The sequence below is a fragment of the Heloderma suspectum genome, chromosome 6 (genome assembly GCF_057233095.1).
Source record: "Heloderma suspectum isolate Gila_16-S chromosome 6, 16-S_ref, whole genome shotgun sequence".
NCBI lineage: Eukaryota > Metazoa > Chordata > Lepidosauria > Squamata > Helodermatidae > Heloderma > Heloderma suspectum.
This window is the reverse complement of record NC_139463.1, coordinates 47,123,346-47,140,398: the sequence shown is the minus strand read 5'-3', so window position 1 is coordinate 47,140,398 and position 17,053 is coordinate 47,123,346. Positions and strand designations below refer to the sequence as shown.

Here is a 17,053-nt window from a genome sequence, read left to right as displayed (position 1 = left end):
TTGGGATGGGAAGGAGCTCTTCTTCCAGGCCCAAGACCTAGGCTTCATTATCAGCCCCTCTGGGATTGTATCTACACAGTAGCTTTACATCCAGTTCTCCTGGGATGTTTGAAAATCATGGGGCTTGAAGAATAAAGGAATACATCCTTTGAATGTTCAGTTGATGTTCTGATGATATGCAACCAGCATTGAGGGAGTCTTTGGGTTTCTCCACATTAATGGAAAATCCTGCTACCTTACTGTTAGAAAAAGAGTCTCCATAACCGTTGGCGCCTCAGTTACGTAGGAGCCCAAGTGGTGGGAAAAATGTGGGCGGAGCAAAAAGGAGAACCATAATGACACGCTCATGACTAACGGCTTGGTAGGTTGATACTGACTGTTTATTGGCTATTAACTTGGTAAGCTGATGTACTGACTGTTTCATTGGTTACTGACAAGAACAATAGAAGTGATATGGTATAAAAGGCTTTTGCATACGTGTCTCGGGGTCCAGACTGCTCTGCACCCGTTTTGCAAAACGTTCAATAAAATAGTGTTGGATCCACTGCTGCCTGCCTGGCATCCTTTTCTTCTAAACCGAAAGCAAGAACTTTTTATCTGACAATTTGGTGCCGTGACTTGGATCCTGCTTCGGGGCGCGTCCCCTTTGCGCTGAGCCGAGGGGCCGCGGCGGAGAAGTGGCCACAGGCGGTTGTTTTACACTGCCTTCTCCTCACGTCGGCGGCGGCGGAGGCACTTGGGGACCAACGCCAGAGGGAGAGGGAGACGTGATCACTGCTTTTTGGCACCGGCAGTGGATCAATAGGCAGCTGGACGCGGCTGCAGGCGGGACAGAGGAGGCCTCGGGGTAAGTGAAACAGCTTGCTTTAGGGGATACACGCGGGACGGTGGTGTGTTTGTGATTGTGTGAGACGCCTACGGGCGAAGCGAGTGAGGAGCCCCAATCTGCATTTCCCTGTCTCGGCGACGGGCTGGGTCAGAGGAGGGCGAAGCGCGAGATTTGTTGAGTGAAATCCCACCGTCATGGGCGGGTCCCAATCCAGGCTCACAGAAGAGTCCCATACACCCTTGGAGTGTTTTTTGCGCAACTGGTCACATTTTAAGCAGGATTATGGAACTAAGATGACGAAGGATCGACTTGTCCTTCTTTGTGCCCAGGAATGGCCGGTATTAGAACCCAAATGGCCACCCGAGGGGTCTTTTGACCCAACCCTGGTATCTGCTGTGCGCATAATAGTAACGCAGAGGGGAAGTTGGGATCAGTTCCCCTATATTGATTCATGGGCAACTTGCGTACCTCTCGGCGGCAGGCCTGCCCCGTGGGTACTTAAATGTATGTCCTTGGCCCTCCCTGTGATAACTGGAAAAAAACTGACGAGGAAGGGAACACCTAGGGTGGCAGCGACGGCCCCTGAGGATCCGTTGCTTCCTCCTCCCTACGGGACTGCTGTCGCGGGGAGACTACGCCCGTCCCAGCCCCCACCCTCCCCAAGGGAACCTGCCCAAGAGTTGCAACCATTAACAATTCCTGAGATTGGGTCTATGACTGAGTTCGAGGACACTCTCCAAGATCGTTTGGATGCCCTCGAGAAAAATTTCAAAGAGATGAAGGGTGCTTGGGGGCCTCGAACCCAGGAAAAGCTGCCTGATAAAGAGGAGGAAACCAAAGAAGGGCCTAATTACAATTTACGAAAGGACCCTCAACCACTAGTAAAATTGACCTTCCCTATTAGAGAGGTCCCCGATCCTACTGCCCAACATCCACAGGGGACAATGTTTGTTTACGTTCCCTTTACGATATCTGATTTGTACAATTGGAAACAGTTCAATCCTCCCTTTGAAGAGGACCCTGGTCCACTGTTTTCCTTAATGGAAAATGTGAGGCTTACACACAATCCTACCTGGGATGACACACAGATGTTGTTAAACACTTGCTTCCTTAGTCAAAAACCAACTATCCTTGCGGGGGCACGAACTAGATTTAGAGAAGAGAACCCCCAGGCGACTGAGGAGCAAATGGCAGAGGTTTTGCCTATTGGGAGGCCTGACTGGGGAGTGGCCACAGCAGCGCAAAGGCAATTACATGCCGAATACTTTCAGCTTGTTTTAGCGGGCATGAAACAGGCCGCTCGAAGGGCCCCCAATCTGCAAAAGGTCTTGACGTTGAAACAGGACAAAAGCGAGCCCCACTCCGTCTTCCTCCAAAGGCTGAGAGAAGCCTTTGCTAAATATACTGACATCGACCTGAATGACCCAAATAACCTACGAATTCTCACAATGCAGTTTGTAGGAAATAGCTGCCAAGATATTAGAAAGAAGTTACAAAAAGTTGAAGGAGGAGTGGCGGCTGATTTGGGAGTCCTGGTTGAGGTAGCCCAGAAGGTCTATGAAAGACAAGAGGAAGAAGAAGAAAAAGAAAAAGATAAAAGGCAAGCAAAACTACTTGCTGCTGTTCTCAAGCCAGAGAAAGGAGGGACTAAGAAGGGTGGAAAGGGGAACAGAAAAGGGCCTCCCTTAGGAAAGGATCAGTGCGCTTTCTGTAGAAAGATTGGGCATTGGAAACAAGACTGTGAAGCCCTGAAACAGAAAGAGAAAGAAAGCAGGGGGGAAGAACAAAGCGTGTTGTATGAACAAGAAAGAGATTAGGACAGACCGGGGCCCGGACCCCTCTTGGCTGTTTCCGAGGCAAGACAGGACCCCATGGTCAAAATTAAAGTTGGGGGTCGCTCCTATGATGCCCTTGTGGATACAGGGGCTGCCTTGTCCATACTCCCCCTTAACAAGCCACCAGCGGGAAGTGGGGGAACTACCACCATAATGGGGGTCGAGGGAAGGGCAACGCAAGTGCCCCTTTCTCGTCCTTTGTTTACTAAAATTGGAAAAACACACCTAGAACACGCGTTTGTCTGTACCCCCTCCTGTCCGGTGGCATTGTTAGGGAGGGACTTATTGACTAAGCTCCAAATTGAGATCACTTTCACCCCTGATGGAAGAATGGAAGTACGACTTCCCAAGCAACAGAGCAGCAACTATCAAATGGCCCTTTTTAAAGCCATGGAGGAACCCACCTCAGAGGCAAATGAAGACTGGTGCTTAATAGAAAACAGAGTCAACCTACTGGTTTGGGCCAGGGTTGGAGGGGCCTCTTGTGCCAAATCGGCAGCACCATACAAAATTCCTCTCAAGGAAGGGGCGAAACCAGTTCATATGAAACAATACCCCCTTTCCTGCCAAGGGAAGCTGGGTCTACAACCAGTAATAACGAAGCTCCGAGAGGAAGGCCGACTCATCGAGATAATGTCCCCCTACAACACGCCCATTATCGCTGTGTCAAAAGGGGGGGCAAAGGGTTTCGCCTTGTGCAAGGCCTCCGCCTCATTAACCAGCAAATCGAGGCCCCCCACCCTGTGGTCTCTAACCCACACACCCTTCTCGTAAGAATTCCAGAAGATCATGCATGGTTTACTGTCATAGACCTAAAAGACGCTTTCTTTAGCATCCCACTCCACCCTGACTCGAGGCCTTTGTTCGCCTTTGAGTGGGAAAGCCCAGAGGGTAAGTCAAAGGTTCAATTAACATGGACAGTGATCCCTCAGGGGCTCAATCTTTCACCGGTCGTTTTTGGTCAGCAACTTCAAAAGGACCTCGAGCCTTGGGTCCATCAGCACCTTGAGGTGCATCTCCTCCAATATTGTGACGACCTCCTGATCTCAACCAAGGCTAAGGATATGTGCCTAAATGAAACAATTTCCCTCTTTAATCATCTAGCAGAGAGAGGCTATAAAGTGTCAAGGGAGAAGGTGCAGCTAGTCTGACCAACTGTAAAATTCTTAGGTTACCACTTAGCTAAGGGGACCCGAAGCTTGGGATCAGAAAGAGTCGAAGTCATTCGTGACACTCCTGTCCCTACGTCCCCCCGTGAGCTAAGGGCCTACCTGGGATTGACTGGATTCTGTCGGCTGTGGATAGCCGACTATGGGGAAATAGCACGACCACTATATGAGGCACTGCAAAAGGATACATTAGACAAATGGAAATGGACTAAAGAAATGAATAAGTCTTTCCTCAGCCTTAAAGCTGCCCTTGTGTCACCACCGGCCCTCGCCATGCCTATGTGCATGAGAATAAGGGCGTAGCCTCGGGGGTACTCTGCCAACGGATGGGCCCTTCCTGGAGGCCAGTGGGTTACTACTCCAAAGTCCTTGATGTTGTAGCACGAGGATGGCCGAGCTGCTTGAGAGCAGTAGCAGTGACAGCCTTGATCTGCACTGACGCTGAGAAAATGACAATGGGAGGGACCATCGAGGTCTGGGTGCCACATGGGGTGCCACAAATCCTAGGGTCAGGGGGAGGAAGCAAATTCCTCAACCCGGCTTGGCACTCCCGATATGAAATAGGCTTGTTAACAAACGAAAGCCTCACTTTCAAAGCCTGCTCTAGCTTCAACATCGCCACCCTGTTACCGGCAATACAGGCCACACGTGGGCCGGGGCTCCCAGATCATGATTGTCTTGAAGTACTAGACTTGGACACCGAGGGTTGGCCAGATCTTGAAGATGAACCGTTGGAGGGGGCTGAAGATTTGTTTGTGGACGGGTCCAGTTATATGCTAGACAGGAAGCGTTACACAGGGGCGGCTGTCGTCACCCATAGTGAGAGTGTCCATGAAGAACGACTGCCTCCTCATTTCTCCACCCAATCCGCTGAACTGGTGGCCCTGACAAGAGCTTTGCAGGCAGGCAAAGGAAGGCGGGTAAATATTTACACTGACAGTAAGAATGCTTTTGCCATTGTGCACGCTCACGGACAGTTATGGAAAGTGAGGGGATTCCTTACAGCAAATGGATCCCCAGTTGCCAATGGCAGCTTAATCGTAGACCTCTTGGATGCCCTCCAGTTACCCTTACAAGTGGCAGTTATCCACGTCCGAGCCCATGGAAGGGAAAAAGAGGAAAAGTGGAGGCAAGGAAATCAAAGAGCTGATGAAGCCGCAAAGAGAGCAGCCAGGGAAGGAATCCAAGGAACATTCCTTGTCTTACCCAGAAGGGGGGAGCGCCCCACATACTCCCCCTCTGAGTTGCAAATGGCACAAGAACACAAAGTGAGTCCTCGCGACGATGGATGGATCCAGATGATGGATGGAAGACTGCTTCTTCCACAGACCCTGCAGGGAGCTATCCTGGAACAAGTGCATCACTCTCTTGGACACCCTGGGGCATCAGCCATGATTGACTATTGCAAGAGGCTATTTGTCTCCCCTGGCCTAACTGTACGCGCCCATCGACTAGCCGCAACCTGCGAGGTCTGTCAGAAAACTAATTCCCCCAGAGCCCCCCCTCCACCAAAAGGAGGGCGACCATGAGTGTACTATCCCTTCCAGAGGGTACAGATCGATTTTGCTGAAATGCCACCGTGTAGGGGTTACAGGTATTTGCTTGTAATAGGGTGTCAAATGACGGGGTGGGTAGAAGCGTTCCCATGCAGGAACTGTCAAGCAAAAACTGTAGTTGCTAAATTGTTACAGGAGGTGGTGCCCAGGTTCTCCTTGCCTGAAGTTATAGAATCCGACCAGGGCTCACATTTCACTTCAGCTGTTACGCAAGGGTTGGCACGAGCTCTCGGGGTAGAGTGGCACTTACACTGCCCCTGGAGACCCCAGTCGAGTGGGCAAGTTGAAAGAACCAATCAGAGTCTCAAGGAGACTCTAACCAAGCTCCAGCAAGGGATAAGACTCACTTGAGTTGAGGCTCTGCCAATAGCTTTGACAAATCTTTGAAAAATGCCAAGAAAAGACATAAAGCTGTCCCCCTTTGAACTAATGTTTGGATTCCCGCCTCGGGTACACTGCGGAAGGAGGGAGGAGGTCAAATGGGAAATGGGAGATCAGATGTTAAGGGGCCAGTTGATTTCTCTACAGTCCGTTCTTTCACAGCTACGAGCCTACTCTGTCCCATTCTAGAGATTGCCACTAGATGCTCCCATCCATCTCTTCCAATCGGGAGATGAAGTACTGCTGAAAAAGTGGAATAAAGAAGCTTTAAAGGAAGGGTGGGAAGGACCCTACCTAGTGGGACCAACCAGCCATTCATGTGTAAAACTTGTAGGTTCTAGCAAATGGACACACTGCAGCTGGTTGAAGCCATTTAGACGACCCCTGCCTCCTCCTGTCACCCGGAGAGAACAGGAGGACACGGGCAACGGTCCTCTGCTCCCTGGCACCCCCCAGGAAGCTGCCAGGGACACAGGCGAAGAAGCCATCCAGGAGCCACAATCACCTCTTGTCTATAAATCCCAGCACCTAGGAAAGACCAAGATCCGACTTAATCGGGCTTGATAGAATAGCTACTCTTGCTAAAATGAAGTGGCTGTGGATCCTAACATTGCTTACCTATGGAGTAATGGGATCAAAACAATCTTGTTGCCAAGAAGGGGGAAACACAGTCTTCAGAACTTCTCTAGGGACAGAATACTACAAATCCATGAAGTCTATCACTTGCTTAGGAAAGAAGGTTTTCAAGATACAATTAACCAAACCCTACACCTATTATACTGGTACTCGGAAAAGCCAATTACCACTAGGGGCCAAAGTTTGCCTCACTAAGGGAGGGCAGTGGGGATTAGATCGATGGAGCCCGCCGCAGGTCCATCAGACCATTAAGCAAGTTGTGCAGCAAGCCAGGCTAACCCCTGCAGCCCCACGTCCGCCCCCCTTAATAAAGATCCCAGAGATAGAGAAGCGCCCCTGGAAAGCCAGATTAGGGGTCCCAATAACAGAAGAAACTGATAATGTGTGGCTAGAATGGGTAAAGTACACCGCCAAGTCCTTAAATAAGTCTGACTGTTTTATTTGTGCTGCAGGAAGATCGGTAGCAAGGGTAATGCCTTTTCCTCTGGGATGGGACACTCCCTCCCTCCTCACCTGTGTGATCCGTTTGTTCCAGCACCCTAACGCATGGGGAGAGGAGGAGTGCCAGACTCTCAATAAGTTGTACCCTCCCCTCAAATTAGAAAATCGTGTTATACCTCCTGTAGCTTTTGTGCAACAAAGAAACCATACTGGATGTATATACCGAAATCTTTTAGGGGGAGGGGAGCCTGTAGGGAACCTGACAAACAAATGGAGATGTGTTAATTCCACTAGCTTTAAAAATGATTCCCTCTCAATCCCACGGGCTGATCTCTGGTGGTACTGCGGGGGTCTAGAGTTATATGAAGTATTGCCCTTCAATTGGTCAGGAGTTTGTGGACTGGTCCAGTTGGCAGTCCCCTTTTCAATCGCATTTCATCCAACAAGGGAGACTAGCCAACCCCAACAGAAACGGTCGGTAACCCCTTTTGATAACTGAATATACATTGACTCTATAGGGGTGCCAAGGGGAGTGCCAGATGAGTTCAAAGGGAGAAATCAAATCGCTGCAGGATTTGAGTCTACCCTGTTTTGGTGGGCGACCATTAACAAAAATGTAGATTGGATCAATTACATTTATTATAATCAACAAAGATTTATAAATTATACCCGTGATGCTGTAAAAGGATTGGCTGAGCAGCTAGATGCCACTAGCCAAATGGCCTGGGAAAATCGGCGTGTTCTTGATATGATGTTAGCAGAAAAAGGAGGGGTATGCGTTATGTTAGGTGGGCGGTGCTGCACCTTCATCCCTAACAACACTGCCCCAGACGGCACAGTGACAAAAGCATTACAAAGTCTCACCACCTTATCTGAGGAGTTAGCTGAGAATTCAGGGATTAACAACCCCCTGACTGCCTGGCTAGAAAAGTGGTTTGGAAAATGGAAACACCTAGCAGCCTCAATCCTTATCTCGCTTGTAGTGGTGGTAGGAGTTCTGGTATTATTTGGTTGCTGCATTATCCCCTGTGTCAGAGGCTTATCCCAGTGATTGATAGAAACCGCTCTGTCAAAACAGATGCTCTTGCTTTATTGTACCAATAAAGAGGCTCCGTTTTAAACGCTTTAAGACGTGAGTAAAGACTTAAAGGAGGGAATTGTTAGAAAAAGAGACTCCATAACCGTTGGCGCCTCAGTTATGTAGGAGCCCGAGTGGCGGGAAAAATGTGGGCGGAGCAAAAAGGGGAACCATAATGACGTGCTCATGACTAACGGCTTGGTAAGCTGATACTGACTGTTTATTGGCTACTGGCAAGAACAATAGAAGTGATAAGGTATAAAAGGCTTTTGCACACGTGTCTCGGGGTCCAGACTGCTCTGCACCCGTTTTGCAAAACGTTCAATAAAATAGTGTTGGATCCACTGCTGCCTGCCTGGCATCCTTTTCTTCTAAACCGAAAGCAAGAACTTTTTATCTGATATTACCAACGGTTTTTTGCTCCTGGATTCTTTGCAGGATCATGATTGGCTCCATTACACGGGCAGCCATGGATGACCATGTGGTTTGAATTGAAACCTTCCATTTCAGCACTATTCCTATGTTTTCCTTTAGACAGCGTCATCTAGTGGCTGAAATCTAGCACTACAGTGGCATTGCACACTACTGGTTCAGCACATTTTTTAAAGACTTGATTTAGTCCTGTGTTTTTTACAGGTGGAAAAATCTGGAAAAGGATGGGAGGGGCCCTGGATGTTGATGACATCGTGTAATGGACCTGCAAACATCCGTGAGTGGCCAATCATGAGCGTGCAATAAGTTGCCAGGGCAGAGAAGCCCTTTCTTGTTGCAGAACAAACTGCTCAGTTAAGGTGGGCATGCTACACTACAGACTTAAATGGGTTTATCATGGCCCCCTCTTAGGGCGCTTCCAGACGAGGCTTTTATTAACCACCAACCTGCCCAATGCACTAAATTTTATTGGGGGGGGGTGTCGAGACAATGTTGTCTTCCACTCATAACCCTCCCATGTTTTCCCACCACTTCTTCCACCTTTTGTCTTTCTGCAGGCAATCCGTTAGGGAGAAAAAGATGGAATAGCTGCACCATGAGCTAGGAGCCCTCCCTCTGGAAGCACCCTAATAGAACTCCAGTTCTGTGTAGGGGAGCTGAGCTACGCATCTTCAGCAGAACTCCTCACTGCTCCCAGGTTCTTTGGGGTAGCCATGTCAGCTAAACTGGCACAAACCTGACCTGTGTTTGTAATAGAGATGAAACCTCTGGTGCAGGGGTGTCAAACGTCAGGCCCTCTGGGGTTCCCCAGAAAGCCGCATCACCTTCTTCTCCCCCCTCCCCCCGCCAACCACCGACCCTTTGGTGATTTCCTGGCTTTTGTGTGTGTGTTCTTCCCCATTCTTAAGGGGCAGGCTGCCTCTGCTACGGCTTAGATGCCTTGGGAGGGCTTCTGCCCTGAAAGGTGGCCTGAAAATATAATAAATAAAGAGTTACTGGCAAAAAGTGCTCTAAGCTAAAATATGGTAGTATTGTTGGCCCCACTCACCACTGGAATGCAGCCCCTGGCAGCTTCTCCAAAACTGCATTTGGCTCTCTGCCCAGTGTGGTATAGTGGCGAGAGCGTTGGACTGGGACTCAGGAGAACTGGGTTCAAGTCCCCCCTTGGCCATGAAGCTCACTGGGTGGCTTGGAGCCAGTCACTGACTCTCAGCCTAACCTACCTCACAGAGTTGTTGTGAGGATAAAATGGCGAGGAGGAGGACCATGTAAACACCTTGGGTTCCTTGCAAGAGGAAAAAAGACAGGATGGGTTGTGCAACACTAAATGCTCTGCTGCAAGTACTCCTGAGGCAAACTGCAGGAGCGGGTGGCGCCCTCAGAAGTTCTCCCTCTGATGATCGCGGAGATCAGGCAGGGACAAAAGGGGTGAGGCGCTCCCTAAGGTGCTCCCTAAGAGAACCTGGTCCAAAGTTGTTTAGATGCCTCTCTGAAATCAACCGGGGCAAAAAAGAGATCCTCCTGAGAACGTACGCACTCTCTTCTTTACGCCCACAGAACAGCCAGCCAGCCTGCCCCAGGCACGATGCAGTGAGTCAGGCCAGTCACGAGGAAAGCTCACATGACTTGACCCAGAGGGGCAACACGGAGGATGGCGCGGGTGTTCTCGTGGTTACTTGTCAAAATGTGCACTGTCAAGTCGTTTATCCTGGGTCTCACTTGGACCAGCAATCTATAAATCGTGGGTGTAACAGATAATAGGGTGGGGGGGAGAACACTGGGGGGAAGTTGTTCTTGCCACAGGAAGCGGTGCAGCAAGAGTCAAAGGCAGGAGCAGTTGAAGCAGATCAGACAGAGGGTGGCGGCCAGGGCGGGGCAAGGCCAGGGAAGAGCTTGTGAGAATGAGAAGTGAAATCCGAAGAGAGGAAATCTAGCAGGGAGGGAGGAGGAGCAGAGCATCTAGAAGCTTCAAGGATGGCAGGCTAAGACTGCCAGCTCCTTATCAGCCCCTGCTCTTCTGCCTTTGACAGCAGCTCGATTTGCAGGCTCTGTAGCAAGCGATGATGTTCCCTCCATGCCATGGAGAGCATCACCTATTGATTTCTGCGGATCAACCTGCTGCTAAAGGGGCAACCATTTATTTCTGATCAGCTGGCAACACTGGTGCAGCATCCAGCAGGGGTGGTGAGGAGCAACGCCAATGAGCAATGGTCTTCAGAGACAATGTGGGGGTGAGACTTCCCCCACCCCCAGCAAAGGGTAACAGGTCATTAGACAAGAAGGAACGCAAGAACTCTCCTTCCTGGATTAGACCAATCCAGCATCTAATCCAGGCTTCCCCACCCTGGTGTCTTCCAGATGTATTGAACTACACTTCCCACCATCCCCAGCCAGTGTGCCCAATGAGCTGTTGGTTGGAGGTGATGGGGAATGTAATCCAACTCCTCTGAAGGACACACCGGGCTGGGGAAATATGTTTCCACATTTCGTCTCCCAAACATGGACAGTCAGGTGCTTCTGATAAGACCATAAGCAGCCTGGCCCTTCTGCTTGTCTCTAGCTCCTGGCATTTGCAGGCACACTGCTCCTGAAGAGGGGGGTTCTGTTTAGCTTTCATGCTCTTTGATAGACTAATTTCACTAATTTTTATTATTATTTATATAGTACCATCAATGTGCCTGCCCCAAGGAGCTTACAATGTAAAATGTGATAAAGGGAAAACAACTGTAGAAAGGGAGGGAAGTGGAGGCAGGGGGAAATAGGGAAGAAATATGGCATTATTTCAGTTGTGTACATTACTACATCTTGTGGCAGTGAGTTCCATAAGCTGCATTTCCTTTTGATAGACCAGCTTCACTGGGTGACCCCCAAATCTGAATGGTCTGAGGGAGGGAAAAAGATTTTTCCATTTCCATACTGCTTATTGGTTTTGTTGTTGTTATTGTTAAGTTTTACTAAAGTACTATAGATGCAGGACTGGAAAGGCAAGGAGTCTGAGCCAAGGGAAGATCTCTACATTGTGTGTGCTGGAGGGGGATTATTTTATTAATGAAAGAGGTAATTCTGATTGGGACTTTTAAACATTTATTTTTGGGCACAGGCAAGGTCAGAATGCACTCATCTATGGGAAACAGCCCCACTTTTGCAAAGGATGTCAAGAATGGATACAAACTAAAAGAGAGCTAGTATATATATTATTTGCAATATTTGTTGACCTTCTTGGGCTTTCTTCACATGGAGCTTTTCTCCTGCGATTGAGATTGCTCCTTCACAGAAGTTTGCGGGCTCCAAGGTGTCTCCTGCACTAAATGCCCTTTGTTCCGTTTTTAAATAGATTGCAGATAACGAGCTATAGATTGCAGATAACGAGCTATCGAATTACCCCATTGTGTTCCTCTTGAGTTCCCTCCATGAAAAGAGGAAAAGTGGCAAGAAGAGTGAGATCAATGAAAGATATGGAAGACTCAGATATGGGGAGAAGGAGGGGAGGGGAGGGTGAAAAGGAAGCGGGTGAAAAAGGGAGTTGTCGTGATCCTGCATTTAAAATAGAAGCAGAAAGCCGCATTTTAAATGCAGGATTTTAGGCTGGTGTAGAGATGCCTGTGCTGTATCCATCAGGTCACATGGTAAAATCTCAGGAATAAAAAAGGGACTTGTGTCTCTAAAATGGCCCTCTATGAGGAGGACGATATAGTAGTATTAACACTGATGGACTCTGGGAAGTCAGTATTTGAAGTATTTAAGTGAATTACTAGTTATACCAACTTTCTGGTTGCAAGATCAGTCTCACAAAATCTGATTTTATAGCTGTTAACCTCTATAATGAAACAAGTGAACCTATACTCCAATATCAGCTGGGATGAAAAGGTAGTTTGGCATATTCGGGTATATATTTAACTTGTTGAAGCTTAATTTTTCGCCACTTATTGATAACACATCACCAAAAAAAAATCTGCCGATCCTTGAGCATGTCATGGTCGGGGAGAGTCTCAACCTTAAGAATTAATGTACTGCCTGAGCTACTGTTTAAAATGTCAAGATGGCAGACGCAACAATGGAATGTAGGAAGCCACCGTCTCAGTTCGAGCGTTGGCCCATCTCACTCAGGATCCTCACACTGATTGGCAGCAGCTCTCCGGGGGGTTCAGGCAGGGGTCTTCTTTCCCAGACCTATTCAGAGATGCCAGAAATTACACTTGGGATCTTCTGCATCCCAAGCATTTGCGCTACTGTTGAGCTACAATTCTTCTGCAAGTCTTTTACCTTTTTATGTTAAAGGTGGCTGAATTTTGCTAATCTTATCTATTACTATTTTGCCTTTAAAATAGACAGCTCAGTAGTTGACAGCATAATCCTATGGATACGTCGTCAGAACTAAGTCCCACTGAGTTCAACAGGATTTACTCCGAGATAAGTGTGTATAAGATTGCAACCTTAACATGGCACACAAGATTGCCTGGTATATTACTGAAGAAAGTTGTGTTAAAGCTTCACGAGGTACTGCTTCTTGGTATTATTCTGGGAAGTATTCATAGTTACTAACTGGTAGCTCTAGGAGCCCTCCTTCTGGAAGCACCCAGTGTATTATTCTGAGAAATATTCTTAGTCATCAGTTGATCAGAAATATAATTAATGCATAACAGCAGTCTTGGAAGTGTGGGAAGTAATTAGAAAACATCTTAGCCCTAATATTTCATTGCTACTTTATTATTTATGTATTATTTACTACAATTATTCATAAATAACATAATGATCATCCTTTTATTTATCATCATACATTCTAAGTGGGGATATTTCTACATGGACCCATTATAATAAGATTTAGGATGCAATCCTATGCATGTTTAGGCAGAAATATGTCCCTCAACTTCCAGCATTCCCCAGCCAGCTTGCCTGGCTGGGGAATGCTGGGAGTTGTAGGACTTATTTCTGTCTAAACATGCATAGGATTGCACCCTTAAAGAGGTGAGGAGGAAGGGTATTTGAGTACAATTTATATTGGTTCTAAAGTGAAATATATAACTCACCACATTGGTTTCAGTATTTTAACTTTGTGGTTACATTCTGTAGAATGACTCTATAGGGGAAATTAGAATTAATTTAACTAAATTAAAAAATTTGGAGAATGTAAAAATGGAGAAGGAACTACTATCCCAAATATATCACACTTGTGTGACTCGATAATACATTGGGGAGCAGTTTTATGGGTAAATGGGAATAAATGCTAAATTAATCAATGTTTTTAAATACTGGGCATACCGCATTTACAAAAGACCCTGTACGATTGCCATGTATACATAAAGAAACCCACTATAAAATATTGTACTGTGGGTGCAAGAGCTCTGCTTGACCTAATTAACATCTGTAAGAATGGGTGTGATATATGATGGAGATGTTTACAGCCAGGTGAAGGGTTCTGGTGGATCTGCCATTGAAAACTGTCCTATATACTACTGCTCTGACACATAGTGCCACTTAATCCTTAGATTGTATTGTTGGGTTACATGGATGGAACTTATGCAAACTGAGCACCAAGAAGAGGATTTGAAACTTGTCAGCTGTAGCAAAAGTTGCCAGGAAATAGAAAAGTAATAATCCTCCTATACTGAAACACTGGAGAGCTGAAACAAAGGCTGATGTCTCCAACCTAGTGTCCTCCAATGTGTCAGGCTGGGCTATACCTCTCATCATCCTCAGATGGCATGGTTTGGGATGGTGAGAGTTGTAGTCCACCAGCTTGGTGAGGGCTGACACAGAAAAGCTGAAATGGCAAAAATGACACCATACCTTTATCTGAGAGATGGCAGGATACAAACACAGGAGGTCCCATCTTATAAATTTTATGAAGATTAATATTCCAATTATACTTATTTGGAGCATATATTTTCCTTCAGTATGTTATTTAAAAACTTGTTTCTATTTCTGTGCTATATTTTCTTCTTTTACTCAGCTTATATAAAATGCTAGAAACTGCCTTGACACAATGAAACGGCAGGTAGCCCATCCTCTCCCCATACCTTCCTCTGTTTTCATTGTCTCAAGACTTTGCCAAAAACAAAAACAAATCCACTCCTAAAAACTGGATCTAGGAAGCAGAAAGCATATGCAAAGATCTGGCAAATGGCAGACATTTGACAGCACATGATAACGTTTTAACCGGTCCTGGGATTTTTATTGTTAAACTGTTTCGTATGATGATGGTTATGATGATGATAAAAGGTAAAGGTAAAGGTGTCCCCAACCAGTCGTGTCCGACTCTAGGGTGCGGTGCTCATCCCCGTTTCTAAGCCGAAGAGCCAGCGCTGTCCGAAGACACTTCCGTGGTCATGTGGCCGGCATGACTGAACACTGAGGTGCACGGAACGCTGTTACCTTTCCCGCCGAAGCGGTGCCTATTTATCTACTTGCAATTTCTTGCTTTCGAACCGCTAGGTTGGCAGGAGCTGGGACTGAAGACGGGAGCTCACTCCGTCACGCGGCACTCGGGTCTCGAACTGCTGTCCTGCCGACCTTCCGGTCTGCAGTTCAGCGTCTGCCTTCCTGGCAGAAGCCCACCCAAGGTAGCATACAACAGTAAAACGCATAAAACCAATACGATATTAAGAATTCCAAAAACACAATAAAAACCAACAACAAAACCAGCAATAAAAACAGCAAGTATATCAGGAGAAGGCCAGAGCAAAATATTATGTTTTCAAGGCCTTCTTAAAAGCCTGCAGTGATGGGCCCTGGCAGACCCCTGGTGGCAACTTTTATGTTTTGTATTGTATTTATATTGTATTATGTTTTATATTGTATTTTTTAGGTTTTAATCTTTTGGAAACCACCCAGAGAGCTTTGGGTGGTATAGAAATGTAATAAATAAATAAATGTGCATAATTCCCCAATTAGATTACCTTGCCATACTTATTCATTTAATTTGTCTATTTACGAGAACGGTCTGAAGGGGCCTTACTGAAGTTCCATCTCCGCAGTCAAGGTGGTCCAGGCCTGGCAAGACCCGACTGGATGAGATTCTCTCACCAATGGCTCTCTACGCAGTTCGGGCAGAAGCTGGGGCCAACAACGATTAAGGCGGCCGCTGGCTAAAAGCTGGTGCCGCAGTCTTGAAGCTCAGTGCGTAAAACCTGGCCAGGCCCTGTCCCAAGTGAGACTGCTTCCCACAGTCCTCTGGGGCAGTGCAGGGGATTCTGGGGCCTTCTTTCAAAGTGGTACACCCTTTACCCTCACCAGTTGTGCTCTCTTTCCACCTTCCCCCACACTTAAGGTGCCCCTCTACGGAGAGATAGGCAAGCACTCTGAAGCTCAGAAGTTAACTAAAAAATCTCAGATAATTTTTCTGAGCCAATCTGAGGCCTCTGAAAAATTACCCACCTATCTCCCCTGCCCTTCCACAAAGCCCTCTCCAGTGCAGGGCAAAATCTGAAAGTGGGGATTTTCCCACCTCCCCCACCCTCAGATTTCACCCCTGTGGGGTTTCACTCCCATACAAGCTAACAGTGGAAATCCCCCCGCCCTCCATTTGCTTGTGTAGAGGTGGGCAAGGGGAGCGGCAGGGGAGAAGCCAGCAATTGTTCCACAGCTCGGATTTCAATCCAAGGTAGAAAAGCCTTGGGGGTGGAGGGCTTCTAAAGCCCTCCTCTCCTTTGAGGCAGGATTTAACAAGCCATTAAGTTTTGAACAAAATCCCCCTTGGCTTGGGAGAATTCACTGACACCTGTACTCCCTACGCTGGCAGCCATGGGACCCCAGAGGTTGGAGTTTGCTCCTGGGAACCACAGGTACACTGCTCCAAGGTCCTTTCCTATCCTGCCACTTAGCCACTGGCCCATCTCCAACTCACGGAGGGAGAGAAGAGATTCAGTTGCATCTCGGAAGCGGCCTCCTTCCACGGGTTACCTGGGGTTTGAGTTCCTCATCGTCCTTGTAGTAATACAGGTGTTGCCCTTTTAGCACGAAGTATCTCTGCTGCCAGTTCTTGACAAGGGAGCGCTGCTTCTTCAGCCAGCCAGCTTTCAGAGGCCGCTCCAGCGGGTTGGCGGGGTGGGACCAGCTGCCGGACCCCTTTGGATCAACTGCCATCATGCTCTGCGAGCGAACTAGGGAAAGAAGCAAAACTGAGCGAGGGGAAAACAGCCCTGCTAGAAGGGGAGACGCCTGGAGCAAAGCAATGGATAGTTTAAGGAACTCTGTAGTCCAAGAGTGCCACAGGCCTCTCAGGGAGGAAAATCCACCATTGCCTCTCCAAATCGGAACAAAATTGACGCGAAGATAAGGAGAGATTTCTGACTGCTGGGCCCACGGCCTGCGGCGAAGAGTTTTTAGAAAGGAAGCTACCACAACTATTCAAATGGACTTCCTTTTTCCTGCGTAGGCGTTATTCTTTACAAATGAGACAAGAAACCAAAATAGCTCCCCAAAGGCATCAGCCTTTTGTTACCAAATGTGTTGAGGAATGTGGAAGACCTGGGTCTTCCTTGGCTTTGGAGCAGCTCCTGAGGGAGATCTGTGTAGTAAATTAGTGTAATTTACTGAAAATGCCCGAGCTATTTAGACCTCTTTTGCAAGGTCCATTTCTTTTAAAAGGGAGAATAAAATGTATTTGTGTGTTTTATGCTTTACAGGCTGGGGTTTTTTTGTTTGTTTTTTGGCGGCATACTGTTGGAATGAAAATACACTTAAATAAACATAAAAAT

The 17,053-nt window shown here is 47.4% G+C and overlaps 1 protein-coding gene across 2 annotated transcripts in view; it reads right to left on the bottom strand.

Moving 5' to 3' along the window:
- ARHGAP25 (Rho GTPase activating protein 25) overlaps positions 1-17,053 on the bottom strand; it is a 64,913-nt gene that overhangs the window by 32,796 nt on the left and 15,064 nt on the right. For both annotated transcript variants that reach the window (XM_084804200.1, XM_084804201.1), the window contains exon 2: positions 16,257-16,456. In XM_084804200.1, coding sequence (XP_084660326.1) covers positions 16,257-16,456 — 200 coding nt within the window. The remainder of the gene's footprint in view (positions 1-16,256; positions 16,457-17,053) is intronic.